Raw genomic sequence first — 17,299 nt, 5'->3', positions numbered from 1 at the left:
GGGGAATATTTTCCAACTGGAACCATAAAAAGAGCAGAGCCCAGAGCCGCCCTCATCATCCAGCCCTGGCTGCCCACCTTCCCTCTTCCCTTCAGTAAACACTGCTAATTCTCCAGCTCCATTAGGACCCTTTTTTCCTCTTTCCCAAACGACCCTAAAAGCATTTTGGGATCAAATACAAAGAGAAGGGAGGGGGGAACCCACCAAACCCAAAGTCTCTAGACAGCTCTCAGTGTATGTCAAATAGTTGCTTAAAAATCCAAATAAAGACAAAGCCAAGACACCTCGATAACCTGCGTTATCTTTGCAGGCTGGCTGCTGCCTTATCAGCTCCGACAGAAACCAGCATTTAAGAAAAATTCAGTAGCCTTTGAGTGGAAGCTGGTTCCTAAGAAAACGCGCAGCCAAATTGATGGAAGTCAGTACAAGAGAAGCAGGTGAGCAGTTAAGAGACGGCCTGAAAGCCTCCACCATCATCTTGCCATTCTCCATCAGGAAATACGCTACCACATATGATTTTTAATCATTTTTCATAATTCACTCCTCACGCTTCACTCATTGCACAGGCCAAGAGCTACAAGGGTGAACAATTACTCGAAATGCCACCTGCTCTTATGAGGGAGTGATGGAACCCAGGCAAAGCCACCAGCTCTTGGTACCAGGTTTCAAAGCGCATTAGAAATGGAAGAAGACAGAAGATCACGTCCAACACTGGCGTTAAGTACCACTGTCTTTATGGGGAAAGATGAAGATGGATTTTTCCCCCACCCTCATTTATAACAAAGATGCTCTTTTTGGGTAAATTCTCCATGGAAGAATTTGAATGTTAAGGAGCATTTTTTTCATGAAAAGCAAAAGTCCTGCTTGCTCTCACATACAACTCACTACTCATGGATTTTGGCGGCCACACTGCACAGGAGTTAGACTTGCCCTTTGCAAGGGCCTAAGGTTCCTGCTCTTGGAAAAGTTGTAAAATAGTTATAAAACCCCTTTGCTTGACATTAATTGATGGGTAGAGCAAGCTAGAGAGAAGAGCTGCCTCAAGGCCAAGGGCTGCTTTTCAGCATCTCATTTGTAACGTGACAGAGGGAACAGCTCGGGGGAGGCCGTCCACCTCTTGTCAACCCCCAAGGGAAGGACGGACAGACAGACGCTCCACGGGGAGCTTCCCTGGCATTATAAATGCCTCCAGTAGAGGGTGAATGGCTTTCTGCCTCTGACCCGACCCTTTCTCCCCGAGGGTCCTCACAAATCTTCCTCAGCAGCTAGCAAAAAATTGAAGTGACACATCTGGGCTCCCAAAAATGTCCTTTTTTTCTTCTTTTTTTTCTATTTTCAAGTTTTGCCCAAGACAGCATTGGAGGGGAGGCAGAGGACAAAGCAAAGTGAACTGCAAGCGCGGAGGGTGTCCACACAACTGGGCTCAGGCCCTAAGGTAACAGCACGCTTAGGGGCACTGCCCATCCGAAGCTCCCAAAAATCATAAAGCAAGATCCCGAACAACGGAACTGGTTTAGAGGAGTCATGGAAAACTTGCTTTGGTTCTTTCTTTGTTCCCCTTCTCGTGTCTAAAAGCCAGCCAACAAGGTTGGTTGCACACAACTCACATTTTCTATCTATCCTTCAAAATCATCAAGGCTGGAATCTTGTAGGTTAGATTCTCTTTTCTTCAACTGAAAACTGAGTTATTTCCCAATTTCCATGAGCCCAGAAAAATAATTTTAAGGGGGAAAACACAGTGTCAGAATCCTTGTGAAATAATTGCTACCACTTCAACCTATGCTAAGGTGCTCCGTATTTCAAATAAGTGTAACATACTATGTAACGGGTCCTCAGCAAGTCTTTCCTTGAATACAAGCGATCCTCAGGTGCTTAAAAGTAAGTATGTGCTTAAACACTTGGTAAAAATGATGTTTGAGATCAGAAACCTCTGTAGTTGCAAAAAGTGCATTGAAATACTTGCTTTTGGACTTCCCCTTGCCTGTCTCCACTGTCATGTTACATGGGTTTCAGTGGATTGAAACCAGGATGAATTCAAATAGATGTGTCATACACTATTTTCCTTGTTTTATTTGAGCTTAATTACTTCTTAACAGTACTGCTGTTTGAAAAAAAAAATCTTTCTTTCTCAATTGCGGGTGTTGGTTCTGCCTAGGGCTTCTTGGCCCTTTTCCACTGAAATGCCCTTTCAACAACCACAAGACTTTCCAAGCAAAATGAAATCTTTTGGAAGAATCTCTTTCTGTGCCTGTGTGAAAATTTGCCTTTCTCAACTCTCTTCCCCTCCCCCAGATTTTAGGTTGGCTTTTCTTCACACTTTTCCAGGAGGGAACAGAAACCCATGGCAGGCTCCTGCAGGATGTGGAGCAATGGTTGGGAGAAGGCAGACCTTGTTGTTAGCACATGCAAAAACACCTTGATGATGATAATAATGACAATAATAATGCTTGAATAATCTCTCCATTTTTTTTTGCACTTGAGGACTTTTGACAGTTGTTTTCATCAAAAATAAACTCTGTGTAATGCCTACTTCTCCCTAAAGTCAGTGATGAAGTTTGTACCCAGCAGACAGGGGGTGACTGGGCTTGTGATTCACGCATGCAAACCACGTTGGGCGTGCGGTGCAAGCCCTTCAGCCCATGCACGAACGATACCTTTGCACCTGTTTCACCTTGGGCACTTGCCCAGGGTTTGGGCACAAGATTATCGGTTGTGTGTGTCTGTATTGCAGCAGCAGCGAGAAATCATTATCGGGGCGATGTCTGCTTTGCACGGGGCACTGTAGGCAAATACAGGATCTCATGTTTCTCAGGTTTACGCAGGTAAAATAAAACTCAGCTGATCGATGGGTCTGGTTTTCGGAGGGATCCTCTGGCAGGGTAAAGCATAAGGTCTGTATACAAAGAGCTGTTACTACCTTGTAGTTAAGACTGTAGCTAGTTGTCTTTCGTTCTAGGTTTGTCAGCCCTTAACAAAACAGGGCTTTGGTACAATTAGGAATTCCAGGCACTAACTCCAATACTAAAAAAAAAAAATAAATAAAAAAAAAATCACACCAGCTATAATAACAACTTTGCCTTACGCTGTGTTCATTGTATCAACCAAAACCACTGTTCATTTGCTGACCTGCTCTCCAAGAGCAATACTGAATATTTTAGACATTGTAGTCTCCTCCAGTCCTCCTCCAGCTCTGCCTTAATACCTGTCTTGTAGCAAAATACCCTCCAACACATGCCACAGTCAGAGGGCCCTGCTCCGGTTTTAAGGCTGGGATACTTACAGCAGAAAGCTCGTTCAATTACTTTAGAACATTTTTCATCTCCCTCAGACAAGTTATTGGGTTTGCTGGCTGGGGTTTTTTTGCATTTAGTATAGTATCTGCATTACTCTTGCAGGTGTAAAAAGGAAAGTGCCTGCAAGTACACAAACATAAAGATCCAAATCAAGAGGCTATTAAAATTCATTCAGGCTTGTTCCTCTCTGATGTTATTTCAATTAGTGTCTGATAACTAAGCTGTTCTCTTTTAATACTACTTGGCACATTTTTTTCTTTCAAACACTTGTCTCAGTGGAAGCTCGACACTGTTTTTCCTTCTGGAGAAAGAAACCCCAAAGATGTATTTTCAACCTCCCGGCTCAGTGTTTCCCAGATATTTTGAATCAGGGACTGCTGCCAAGATTCACATTTTTCCACTGATCGCTGCACACCCTCACACCAAGGGATGGACCTTGGACGGGTTCTTATTGCCCTGTTCTTCTTGCCCTCATTGAAGTCCATGAGCCCACACAGGGACTGACACTTGCCCCTCTTGCATCATCCAGGCCTGAGAAGATCTGGCAGATTTCAAAGGGTATTTAAAAAAAAACCACATCCCTGCTGCCTTGGGATAGTTGTAATTATTTAGTACCAAGTTCTGATTTTCCATAATGTACGAGAGTTTAGTCTTCCAACACAGAGTAACCCCAGCAGCCTTTACGCGGGTCCTGGGACATGCACCAGCATCTTCCCCTCTCTACAAAAAACTGCATCAACAAGCAAGCAAAAGCCACGGTTTCTCAGGGGTGCGGGGTCATGGTTCACCACGTTAGACGTGCGCCAGTCATCCCCAGACAGAATTCACCCACCACATCTCACAGGCCAACACAAACACCCCCCTGCCTCCTCAGAAAACCCCTAAAAGCGTTGTTGATGCAGCCCTGCAGCTTTACCTGTTTAGCCTACTGGCTCTGTTCCCCTGGAAAAATATTTTCGCCCGCGGGGAGTATTTTCCACAAGTTGTTTTCTCTGCGTTATTTTTGCAACCCCCTGAAGCCGTGTCAGTAGTCAGAAGTCCACGCAGAGATGAAGCCAAGGTTGCAGGGGGAACCTGGCTCCCTCTCAGGCCTGGGTGACGTACCCCATTCACCTTGATACCAGAGCTGATGCACACTGTGCTTGGACCGGAGGGAACCTGATCACCAGCAGTGCTGGTTGCAGTCCGTCCTTGCTGCCAGCTTCCTCCTGAAGGAGCAGCTCCTTCCTTGCAGCAGGCAATGCCGTAGGAAGGCCAGCAAATGCTGGCAGCATTCGCTTGCCATCTCCCAGCTCCCCAAAATGATCCTTCTCCCTCAGAAGCCAAAAGCAGAGGATGGAGGAAGGAAGATTCCCATTTTCCTATAAAGCACTCCAAATTTCAGGGGAACGCTGAGACAAACAGAAAATTGTTGTTATATAGAGTGTGAAAGCTGGAATCTTCCAATGCAGAAGGGTCAGCGATGTGCTACCCTCTGACTGAGCTGAACCAAGAGCAAAACTCAATGAGGAATAATTACTGCATGTTCAGAATGGCACAAACTACTTCTGGATGAGAAGCTTCTACCAGGGTAATGCACACTTTTTCTGATGGGATCCACTGAGGGAGGACCCAGGATCCAAATCTGATTTTTCTGGTCTTCACATTCACTGCCCCCAGGTAATGCTACATTTTGCAGTGTGGACCCTGCTGCCTTTTACATGCCCAAAGAGTCATTTTATAAATGCTCAGTCCTCCAAAGCACTGAGCCTTCCTGCCACAAGACTTGCTGCCTGTGGTCACACTGCGATATCCCATGAGCTTAGGTCATGCTCCTATAACAATTTAACTCCACTTTTTTTTCCAGGTTGGCTCCCCAAAACACCCAACAGAAAGGTTAGAAGAGCTCCCACACTGGCATAAGGGAGTCACAAGGCTGGAAGTAGAGCAGGACAAGGACAGAATGGTGGTGGGGTCAACTTTGGTCATCTTCAGCTGACATGAAATCACACCTGAGAAGCATTTACTGCCAGGGTCTGAGCGGCTGCGGTCAGGCAGAAGAAGGGGGGTCCTATTTGTGCCGCTAATGACCCAACTTAGCAGGACAGAAATCAAGTGCTTGACCTTTCCCAACATCACGTGAAGCAAATGCTCCATATGACATGGCTCCAGCATTATCCACCAGGCACAGGTGCACGACTGCAATTAGAAATGACCAGCATTTCATACATAACAGCACCTTTCAACCCAACTCAGCCCATCCAAAAACACTTGGAGGCTCAGTTACCATCTTCTTCCCACCCAACCTCTCCAGCCCAGCAAGCACCAAATAATTCCCTGTTAAATCTCACAGCTGGAAGCCACAACATCTCTCTGCCCGCTGGTAGATCTTAAACGTGGTGCTTGGTTTGTCCAGCACCATTTCTCACCCCCACCCCTAAATCGACTTCCGCAGAAAACAATGCTTCTGGTTTGTGTCCACAACAGATTTATTCCCCCATTCAAGCAGCTCGCACCGCCTGTACCTTCAAGGGGCAGTAGCTGCTTGAAGCTAATGGTTCCTTCTGGTTTCTGGGACTAAAAGGCTGCCCTCCATAATCAGGGTATTGTTCTCCCTAAATGGACCCAGACTCTGTAAACACACTCCTCTGCGCAGCGCTGGGAGGGCGACTGCGAGCGCGTGTATACGTACAGGCAGAGAATGTGTCTTGTTCTAAAAAACAGTAAATTATGTTAATTCATTTCCTCTGCCTAAACAGTGGTAATAAACTTCGGGAAAGGAGGAGGAAAAAGTAAACAAGAGTCAATTACAAAAAGGTGAGGGGGAGAGGTAACCGAATAACTCCACCAAATGTCTCCTTTGGGAAAGGACATTCACGTTACAGCTCGGATGGACTCCACGCAGCCCTCCCTCTGTCCTGCTGGAGGTATAAATCCGATCTTCACAATTTCTTTCCTTTTTTTTAATAAGGTTTCAGCCTTTTTTCACGAGTTCAATCTTAGGAGCTCTGAAATGAACCCCCACCAGTGCCCGATCCACGGCGAATACATCCCCGGGGGCTTTGCTCCACATGTGATGCAAGTGTTCCAGTGACTGAAGCCAATACGAATAGTCAGAGCCTATTTGTAATTTTCTAACAGGAAAATAATTTCACTAAGCAAACTACCATGCTTTGACTCAAAACCCTGATTAGCACAGTTTGAAAACAGGGCAGCATACTGTTCTGGGAATTAACTTGCTTGACCCCTAGTCTATAATGGCACTCAAATAATCTGTGAGTCAGACGAAGTTGAAAAACTCTTGGAAGACCACACTGAAAGAATTTACTGGATTTATTGGATTTTCTAGGATAAAAGAAAAATAAGCCTCAAACTCCACTTAGCTAGTTTGTGGTCTTCAGAAGGACAAGCTTTTTCTCTGGACACTCTAGAAGACGAACACTGCCTATGCTGAGCAGTACTCTTTAGGTGTCTTTTTTTTTTCTTCTTCACTGGAAACTCTCAATAAATAGCAATAAGTATTCTAAATATACAGGTTTATTGCTGTGACTACTTTTGAGTAACACCTTGCTGTTTTCTTCCTTGGGATCAGTGGATAAACATGAGGAAAAGGGACAGAGTCCCATCCCTGTGAACCTACGATCCCCCTCCCAACAGGAGTACTCATGAGGAAAAAAGCCCTGAATTGAACTTCAAATTAAATATCCTGAGGCTACTTTACTGTTGCCAGAAGGACTACTCTGGTGTTTTCAATGAACTTCCAAGGCCAGCATTAATCCTGTATATAGCACTGTCATAAAATACTCCTTGAAATCCTCCAAATCCTCTGTCCTACCCCTGTTTGAGCAGGCAGGGAATCAGGAAAAGCATTCTGCTTAGTGACACAAGCAGGACCTTGCTCTGGTCTAGATAAAACACTGACCTGTCCCTATCTTATGGTTTCTCCAGCCCCTGAGCAAAACACTCTGACTAGCCTCTGCCACTTCTTTGTGTCTCTTTGTAGCCCAGAAACAGTAGATGTGTGCCGAGAGCAGTGGCAAACATTTTCAGATAACAAATCCGGCAACTAGAAATCCACTGTCCAAAGCCAGTTCCTCTGCATATGCAAATATCTCCCTAGTAGGTTTATGATTCCTTGTCAATCAAACCTGTCAAGGAAAAGGAAACACCTGTCACAGCTATGATTAAGCTGAAAGCTCCACTCTCATTAGCCCTTAACGAAATTAACCCCGGCAATACTGCATTTCTGATTGGTTGTGAATATGAGGAGGAGGAAAGATACTCATCAGCTCTGATCTGTTAATCTAGTTTTATATTAACTATTGCAGATCACGATGAACCCTCCCATGGCTTGGTGCCACACTGTACAGAACTGAAACACAACCTGGTCTTACAAGGCCCCAATTTCTGCTCTCTGGTAGGATTATAAATTTAAATCTTACTCACAGCTACTCAGCCACAACTCACTGAACCTAAAGGGACTATCACCTTTGTAATGGTGAGTAATTTCTGACCCTGAATACTAAAATATGAAACGACTTATCAGAGCAGAGCCTGATCTCCATATGCTAGTGGAGCTAGCAAATCTTCTCACAGTTTCTCTCTTCAAACTGCCCCAAAATACATTGAACACTTCTTAATACTACTTGTCTGGCTAAAGAGACACTGTGATTGCCACCAAAATGTTGTGTTAATCTGCACAACATGAAAGAACATGAATGATTTTGATCCACACAGAAGGCAAGCGCGACGGCTCATAGCATCCTCTCTCGGTCGTGTATCCACACTCTGAAAGAGTTTTAGCCACCAGTTTTACATCTACCGGTCGATGCCAAACAGGCATTCTTCCACAGAGAGCCTGCCATATCCCTGGGGAGATATTCCACAGTGTCCAGAGGTTTACCCTGTTACTCATTAACTCTTCCATCCTTGACATGCAGTTCATACACCTGTAACTCGTCTGACACTTGTCATTGCTTAACCAGTGTTAACAGATCTGTTTAGGTGAGAACAACCGCTGAGAAAAATAGCTTCCTCAATTACTCCAACTCACACAAATCCATTAGTCAAGAAGAAAAAAAGGAGGAAAAGAAACCAGTTCACAGTGCTGCAGCACCTGCAGCAGCCTAACTCCTGTAGTTTGGCTGGTTCAGCTTTGGGAGGCTGGTGGGGCTAAGCAACTGTCCCTTCTCCCTCCTTTGGGGTTGATTTGGCCTCACCCCATCCAATTCTGTCTAGAAAAAGGAAGATTTAAATCCATACAAGGCAACAGTAAAATACTAGCAACCACAATGAAAACCCCTCCTTTTACAATAGAATGCTTCTACCCAGAGTCACACGTTCATCAAAAGCCTATTAAGCATCACACCTGTACCTAATGACATGGGGGCACCTGGGAGGACACAGGCAAAAAAAGAAATACAGCACAGATTTGCAAAAGCCACATCCCAACATCCTCTTCAGAGTACACACGCTGCCCGCTCCAGATCCTCTCCCGAGGCCTGGCTGCACCAGGTCTCAAGAGCAGCACTGCACTAATCTGGCCTAAATTTTCTCTTGGAGGTTGGCTAATGCTTACATTTCCCTCTACGTTCTCCTCCAGCTTTTTTCCCCTCTCCCGAATATCTTGTTCTGCACAGAGCTAGCAAGCCCGCAACTGCCATGAAGAGTCTGCACAACGCCAGTACCAAACTCTTACAGTCATCACTTCATGGGGCATGTGCAAGCAAACCCAGCAAGAATATGAATTTAAGAAAATGCCTATTGCACAAATTAAATCCACATTTCTGCATTTGTCTGCTGGTCCTGTGTTTTTATCTGACATGCACAAGTACTGACAGCTTCTAAAATACCCACCAAAGTCAATACCACCCAAGTGGCATCTAGGGTATGACACCTCTTGCATTACTCACTTCTCAATCACTTGACAGGATACTCAAGATTGTGTAAATCTTTCATTAAATAAATTTACCAGACATAAGAAGAAATTATTTTGGGTCCCATTGAGCTAGAAGCCACTCAGAGAGGCTGAGAATAGAGGTGCAGCAGTCCTGAGAAACATTAACCTGCTCTGAGAAGCCTCTGTTCCCAATTTACATTTTTCTTCCGTTCGTGAAGTTCAAAATTAAGTTTGAACACTTAATGGAAGAAGTAGCCTGAAGTTAGTGGCTGAATTTCTTCCTGAAAATTGGAGTGGTTGGGATGAAATAAAAATGTTCAGTTATTCGCAGCACTGCTGGATACTGTGTTTCTACTGCGATACAATGGGCGGACTGTGTAATCAGGGCAACCAACCAAACTCTATGCAGCCCGTGTTTGACTCGGAAGGGGAAAAAAAAATATCAGAGATGTGAATGGATTCAGCAGCAAACTGTATATATTAACTTGTTAAATAACATTCTGGCCAGTCTTCAGTCCCCCCCACCCCTAGCAACACCGCCCACAGAACTGCACCCTTTCTTTGGGGATAAACCCCTCTGCAGCGACCCAAAGTTAAAGCAATGAATTTCCAAGTTGCTTTCAGCCCTGGCAGCGCACACGCCAGCCATCAGCGAGAGCTTGCAGCAGGCAGAAGCAATGCATTTCTAGAATAAAAAAATTTAGTCCAAGCTGTCTGGTCAAGCAGGTGAATGGCAACATCCAAAATATCACACTTAGCCCACATCTCTTCTGCCGTCGTACGAGGGATCCATACAGAGGTCGATACCACATATAATCTGTGTAAGTCATCCTTCAGGGATGATCCAAAGCACATGAGAGTGAGTAGGAGTCACGGCACCAACACTCCCAGGCTCTGAATCAAGTCCTAACCTGTTAAAACTGGCATGGGCTGCATCTGTGTATCTCATACGACATCAGGGCAGTGGGATCAGATTATTCAAGGTTACTTTTGGAAATATTTTTCTTCTACGTTTGTACCACGGCTGCTACGCATGAGCACCAGGCTCAACAGGTTTGCATCAGACAGTGGTCTTTGAAACTTCGACATTCACGCCGGCTCTACTCTTCAAAAAAGTCCCTTATATGTCAAAAAATGTTCCACCTTGGTGCAAAAGATTAGGACAGGTCAACATAGCTAAATATGTATGGAGGCATTATTATTAGAGAAAGCTGACTACAGAGAACAAGAAAAGGAATACAAATCCAAATTAAACGTTCAAAACAAGATCAAATGCAATTCAGCTTGAGCAGCCCACCAGAAAACACAGGAAGAAGTCAGATGAAAGACAAACTCCTTGAAACAAGACAAAATGAGCAGGTTAATGAAAGAAATGGGAGGAAGAAGCATTTCCACTGACTCCTGTAACGCTGGGATACATTTGCACAGTCCCTTTGAGCAGCCTGATTTTACAAGTCACTGCAGACACAAGTAGGAGCTTCATGTCTCAGGAAAATCAGAAAGTTGCACTGGTTCTACTCCCACTGAATAAATAAAGCTATGACTAAAGGTTGGGTTTTTTTTTAAATTCACTCTAGGCACAAGAGAACCTCTGCATTATTATTTTCCCCTTTCGGTAGAAATTATTATCTCTTCCAATAATTAATCCAAAATTGCACAGGCAGACAGTGACCATCTCTGCTGCATTCCCACTACACCATAACGAGTATTCTGAACCCAGATGTACCAGCGTCACTCATGGCGAGAGAGATGCTCAAGAAGGAATTATCAGACGGGTCATTGGAAAAGATCAGCTCTATCAGCCAATTCATGCCAAATGAAAAACTTCACCTTTAGTTAATAAATCAGTGTCGATGGTCCCAAACCTTGAAAACTTGCTAGCAAGTGTCACTTTTGCTTTTTTTTGTTTTGTTTTTGAATGACATTTTTTTCCTGAAAGAGCCATTTTCCTGTAATTTCTCAAGCACCACCTCATGGCACATGAAAGTTTCTTCTGTGTCTAATAGTCAGACTTTGGAGTCTAGCCTTTGCTGTGTACAAGCTCATCACAGAAAAGACGTATTTTAATTTGCTGATTGCGTCTTTTAATGAAGGTCAAAGAAACATATGGACTTGGAAAACAAACTTATAAAAACTTTAAGGAAAATCTAAATGTATTTGAGTAATTTGCCGAGCTTTGTAATACTCCTAATAAAAAAAAAAAATAAAATCAACCCTAATTTTCCAGCATGACGCACACTGTACTTTATGTTTAAACTGAACCACAATTTAAAGCGGCCGACAGCCGCAGAAGAAGGGAGGAACCGGGGTTTAAAAAAATAACCAGGGTTTTCTTAGATCGTCATGTTGACTCTAGGTACAAGTCATGCTGACAGATTATTCATGAGCAAGTTCTCCAAGAGCACGATCCAAAAAATGCCCCAGACTTAACCAGAAGATGTGCAGTGACTTACATAAAATCCGAATCGGGCTGTCAGATCTGAACATGCTTCTCTTTCACAAGTGAGAAATTACCTAATTGTTATATCTGGTAACAACCATGCAACAAGAATAAAGGAGTAAAACAGAAGCCAACAACCCTCTCTCTTATATTATCATTATTTATCTTTTCCACATTTACTACCATTCACTCTCATAAACCCCAAAGTTACAGAATGGTAAATATGTTCCCCAGAATGAAGACCTCAACTCCCAAGTAACAAAAAAAACCTTCTAGCGTCCTATTCCCTTTTCTCCAATATTCAGAGAAACAGAAGTGGCACATAACATTATTTCTGCACAAAACCGTTGAATTTTGAGGTGGCTCTACCAGCAAATTCCCTGTAAAGCAGGCATCAACCAGGTTTGCAAGCCAAGTGTCGCACAAAGAAGTGCCAGAGCAGAAAGCAATTAAGGTCCCGTTCTTCCCCTCCCTACGCAATGCACCGAAAATGAAATCAACATCCAAACTAATTAGTTTCCAGCAGAATATCAGTTTACTTGCTAACAGGAGGGTTGTTACTGCTCTTACCAAAAACTTCTAAACATACCATACGAAATCTTGTTTAAGCCACGGGACCAAGCCAAGCACATCCCAATCTGACCATATACGGTCACCAATGCGAATACGATGGCAACCTGACAGATTTGGAACAAATATTGCGTTGTGTGTCACTGAGATAACATAGGCAGGAAAATATCAGATTGTATTACCTGTATCCGACCGGAGGTGTGGAGCGGTAGGAGCTACATTGCTGCAGGACATAGTCACTAAAGGTTAGTGATCCAAGATGGCATTCATCCCCACGGAGGAGGGCCAGGGCAACACGCTGAGGACTTTCATGCCCAGCATAGGGCTGCTTGGAGAGAACGGGAATGGAGTGACATGAGGGACGAGCCACCGGACCTGCGCTATTATCCCAGGTTCAGGGCTGACATGATCTGGTGCAGCTGGCAATAGGGCTGAAGCTGCTGCCCTACGTCTGGACTGTCAGCCAGAAGGCATAGTCCCTCTTAGAAAACCACAGCATGCAGGTTTTGTTCTCAAAGAGTGGATTTTCTGTGCACAGAAGTTCTTGTCTTCACTCACAAGGTAAAGAAGGGGCTTGGATATTTACCAAAATAGCTCCTGAGGAAGACTTTTTTGGTACAGGCTCCCTCCAGGAGATGCTTAGCCTGGAATAAGATTGGTCACTGGGGGAGTTATTCCAGATTAAGTTTTTTGGAAGGGTTATTCCAGTGCATTTGCAGGTGTAGACAAGCCCTTAGCCAAAGTCTTTAAATTTCAGCACCAAAAGCATTGGTTCAAACTTCGCCAGAGCTACCTCACCCTTCATCCCTTCAGACAGCGAGAGTTCTGCACCTGGACCTCTAAAGTCAGACATGTTCTCTGCTTTGTGTGGATACTTTGAACGTATTGCCTCTTTCTTAAGAGTTTATCTTGGTTTTCTAAGATATGTCATGTCCTTTTTTGCATCGGCGATGTGACACATTGGTTCACAAGAAGGGACGGAGCCAGTAGGCACAGCTCCAAACCTGGAAAAACGCCCCCAGGCAAAGCTGCCGTATTAGCCCAACCAACCATCCCTGCAGGGCCCTTCGCCTTAAAAGGCATCACCTAAATAAAGATGTAAAAATAATACAACATAACATTTAATGGAAGATTGCAGCTGAGCACTCAACTGTCAGGAAATATCAAAGCCGGAGCGCGTGGGCAACTTAACTCTGCCCCCTTGTGCAAATGCACCACAGCACAGCCCTTCCCCGAACACGGCCACGCAACCGGCCAGCTCCAAGTTAACATCCTAAGTCCAGCAGAAGCTACTTTTGCCTAATAAGAGTAGAAGAGAAGGACCAGCACTTTCACAGAGAGCCTCCTCAGCACCTCTTTAACTTCTGATGCCTCGGATTAGGAGGCATTGGCACGCTTTGGGCCACACACGTCTCATTTGCAATCGGGATACAGATATTAAACGCGGTTTGGCCAAAACAAAGAGTCCTTCTTCCTCCGGAGTAAAGCCTCGCGACCTCAGGCTGAGATTTGGCCAAAGAACTGTCTATAAAACCCAAGCGACTGAAACAGGTAACATTGATACATCTCCAGCGGCCGAACCCACCGTATTATACTATTCGGAAAAAAATCCGCAAGCACGTTAACAACTGGGCACATTTTTCCAAAAATCTGAAGTTATCCCAGTGTAAAAACCTAATAATTGGGGATATTCAACAGCACAAAATAAGGCTACAACGTGCTGGAGCGTGTCTCACCTCTGCTCACTTAAAAGTTTGATCTTTCATGTACGTCCTTCGCTCTCAAGAATACTCTCAGCCTCACAAGGTGCAAAGTGGGATTTAAATGTTAGGGTTTTGTCTATTTATTTTTACAGCAATGACACCTTTTTCTTCTTCACTTTCCCTCTCTTGATATCAGCACATGAATGAATGATATTTTTCATGGGTTTGACCCTGGGTTTTAAACTCTATTTCTATGTCATTTTCAATAACCAGGACCATTTCTCCATCCACTTGCAGGATGGATTTTTCCAGCTCTGAAGAGTTCAAATAACCCAACTACCAATACAATCCTATCAAAATCATATTAAAAAGACCGTTCCATAGGAAAAACAATGATGTCCTGAAATTACCGCTGTTAATTTTCTGTCACTTCTTCACACGACAACAGCCCACAGCACTTCATTTGCCAGGGGCAATAAAAGAGTACGAGTGAGACAAGTGCAAACCAAATTTAAACAGGGTCAGCCAGTAAAGCAGCCGATACTCAGCTCACAACAGAGACAAAAATCTTTTTGTCTTCTCCTGCCCACTTCAGATCTTTTCCGGAACTCCACCAACTTCTCAGGTCCATTGCAATAATATACATCCATGAGGTCATCTTAATTCATACACTGCTGCCCATTGCCTACAACTTAAACTGAGTCTCCATTGTAAACCTTGCCTGGAATTCAGACTTGCAGGACTTACAGCCTATATACTGTTTTCTTTTTCATCCAGCTTCCAGCTGAATCATTTTATAGTGCTTTTGCCTCCATAAAATATTTGCTTGGGAGCCAATGCCAAGAAGGAAAAAAAAAAAAAAAAAAGCAACACACTAACCAAACCTTGGGGTTTTAGAGTAACGCTCCCCCTCTCCTTTTCCACCCTCACCCCCAAGGTTTATTTTTGGCAAGTTACGGCCCAAGCTAAGGGCAAGTTTAAACCTTTTAATTCGCAACTCCATGGCGCTGGGTGATTTAAAGGTCTTTCAACAATTCATGCAACTCTGATACTGTTGGGAATTGCAGCTGGAGCAATCTGCATCCTAAAGCCATACCCCCATTCTCCTGGAACAATGCAGCCCCTCCTTTGTGACTAGAGCCGGGGCAGCTGAAAGAATCGTTTCTCATTCAGGCTTTCCAGGGACAGCACCCACCAAGGTACAACCCAGGCGAGAGCGGAGGAAAGGCCACCGCTCCTTCCACTCTGATCCCAGAGCTTTGCTTAAAGCACCTTCCCATAAAGAAACTTCATTTTTTCCACCCCCTCCCCATCGCTCCCAGGTCAATGTTTTTCAATTTGCCTCTGGTAGGGTAACCTGTTTATTGAAATCTGATCAACTGCTGGAGCCCCAGTGTTAAAATACGCTCTTGCTGTTGGGAACTGTCATTTGTCTGTCACTGAGGAAGTTAATGGATGTGTTTGTTTAGTTTGCTAGTGGGAATATACAGGGCAGAGGCTGGAGGGATTACAGGAGGGGAGAGGTATTTCTGATCCACAGAGGAATGCAGTTGCTTTTCTTTAAAATTATCTGTGTATTTTTACACATGTACAAGAAAAGCCCCTAGAAGTTCACCTGCACCTAAGAGACCTCAGCAAACCCAGAGCGACCGCACTCCATCCAAACCGATGGCCCCGAAACACGCAGGTAAGAAAGCACCACATGTGGGGACGAAGCTGCACCCCTGCGCAGATAAACAACGTACAGGGGACGAGTCCGCGCAGACAGCAACTCCCTTACGGGGTCCCTCTGAGGGCACTGTGGGTGTTTGCGGAGCACGAGCCCAGCAGAGCAGGGGGAAGGGTGCGAGTCACAGAGCGTCTGCAGAAAGCGCGGTCTCCTTACCTCTCGCCGAGTCCGAAAATGCAATTATCCCTGCGAAAAGGAGCGCGAGCTGCAATTCCATTTTGAAAACCAGATCCCGCCGTATCGTACGGGCTACCGTCCTCTCAGACCTGGAGGCAGGGAAAAGGAAAGCAAAATAATTACTGGGGGGAAAAACCCAAACAACTTACAGCTTTGCAGAGTTTTAAAACCTATTGCGAAGACTTAAGAGTAGAGACAGCAAATGAAAGATCAACGTACTTGTAATTCATTCCTTGGCGCTCAGCAAGTAAAACTTTGCCCTCCTCTCTGTTTTAGCCTGATATAAATCAAGAACCCACTGAGGCCAGCAAGCTCCTCTAAGTTTACAGTTAATGCATAATTCTTTGGTATCCTGTACAGAACCAGTCTGGAAGGCAAACAAAACACTAGCAAGTGGCCATAAAACAAGATTTCAGGTTAACAATTTGTGGAGGAACTTGGGGAAGGGGGAGGAGGAATGTTACCTCTCCCATCAGGAGCCCAGAAAACTTCGTGTTGCTGCTTCAATGCCCCTCAGACAGGCTCCGCTCTGGGTACGAGCCTTCCTCCACTCCACAACTTCTCTGAACAGCACTGATTTCTCCCTTCCTCTGCTCCCCCCCGCCAAGCCCCACTTGTTCCCGTGTGCTCCAGAGGTGCGTCCCAAAGCGAAACCGCACTTAATTATCCAGATTCTTCAAGATGCCTTCGCTGTGATACGCAAACCCGGGGTAGATCAGGTTTACATTAATTACACCCTGTTCTCCTCCTAAAACTCTCACTCTCTAAACACTGTCTGAATTCCTCACCCTTGTAAACTCCCCGGTTTAAACACTCCGTGCCCCCAGGACACACAACAACCCGCGTACAGCATCCAGCAAAGCAAATACGGACGCTTTGCCATTAGCTTCCCAATTTGCAGCGGGGAGCAGGGAGGGAGGGCGGCGGGGGCCGGGCAGGCGAGGGGGCTCCCCCCGGGGCAGGAGCCCGGGGTCCCGCGGGGCGCAGAGCGGCTCAAGCCCCGCGGCGACCGGTAACGGGATATTCGCAGCCGGGAATTGGGGTCTGAGAAGGGAAGCTGGGGGGGGGAAGGGTGACACCCGGCGCGATGCCACCTGGTGCTGCTCCCCGCTTCGGGGCTACCCCGGCGGCTCCCAGCTGTTAGTGTCTCCCCGCCCCAGCGCTGACCCAGGCGGGGGTCTCCCGGCCGGGGGAAGGGGGGGTGGTGTGGGGGGCACTTACCTTGGCTGCTGCCGGGGCTCTAGCACCGAGCGCTGGTGCCCATCCCCGCCGCTCGCCGCCTCATGCCCTCCGCGGCCACGGCGCCCGGCGGGCGCTCCGCCGCCGGCCTCTACCTCATCCCCCCCCGGGGGCGGCTGGGGGCTGCCCGCTGCCTTGGGGGTGCCCTCCCCACGGAGCGGCTCTCCCCGCTTCACCACCGGCTTTTTACCAACCCCCCCGGGGCGATTTTTCCACTAGGGAGCCACGGGCGAGGAGCTACGGAAAAGGGGGGAAACCTCGTAAATTATT

General features: G+C 45.7%; 1 protein-coding gene across 2 annotated transcripts in view; it reads right to left on the bottom strand.

The window, feature by feature from the left end:
• Positions 1-17,093, bottom strand: part of FGFRL1 (fibroblast growth factor receptor like 1) — a 186,879-nt gene extending 169,786 nt beyond the window's left edge. Inside the window, exons 1-2 of one of the 2 annotated variants that reach the window (XM_068403947.1) lie at positions 17,012-17,093; positions 15,770-15,879 (exon numbers count right to left, since the gene is read on the bottom strand). In XM_068403947.1, the coding sequence (XP_068260048.1) occupies positions 15,770-15,830 (61 nt within the window). In that variant the 5' untranslated portion in view covers positions 15,831-15,879; positions 17,012-17,093. Of the gene's footprint in view, positions 1-15,769; positions 15,880-17,011 lie in introns of those variants that run through there. The other variant, XM_068403949.1, reaches the window with a different exon arrangement.
• Between the last annotated feature and the right edge of the window lie 206 nt (positions 17,094-17,299).

Source organism: Nyctibius grandis, chromosome 6 (assembly GCF_013368605.1).
Source record: "Nyctibius grandis isolate bNycGra1 chromosome 6, bNycGra1.pri, whole genome shotgun sequence".
Taxonomy (NCBI): Eukaryota; Metazoa; Chordata; class Aves; order Nyctibiiformes; family Nyctibiidae; genus Nyctibius; species Nyctibius grandis.
The sequence above is the reverse complement of the archived record's forward strand: the minus strand, read 5'-3'. Positions and strand labels throughout refer to the sequence as shown.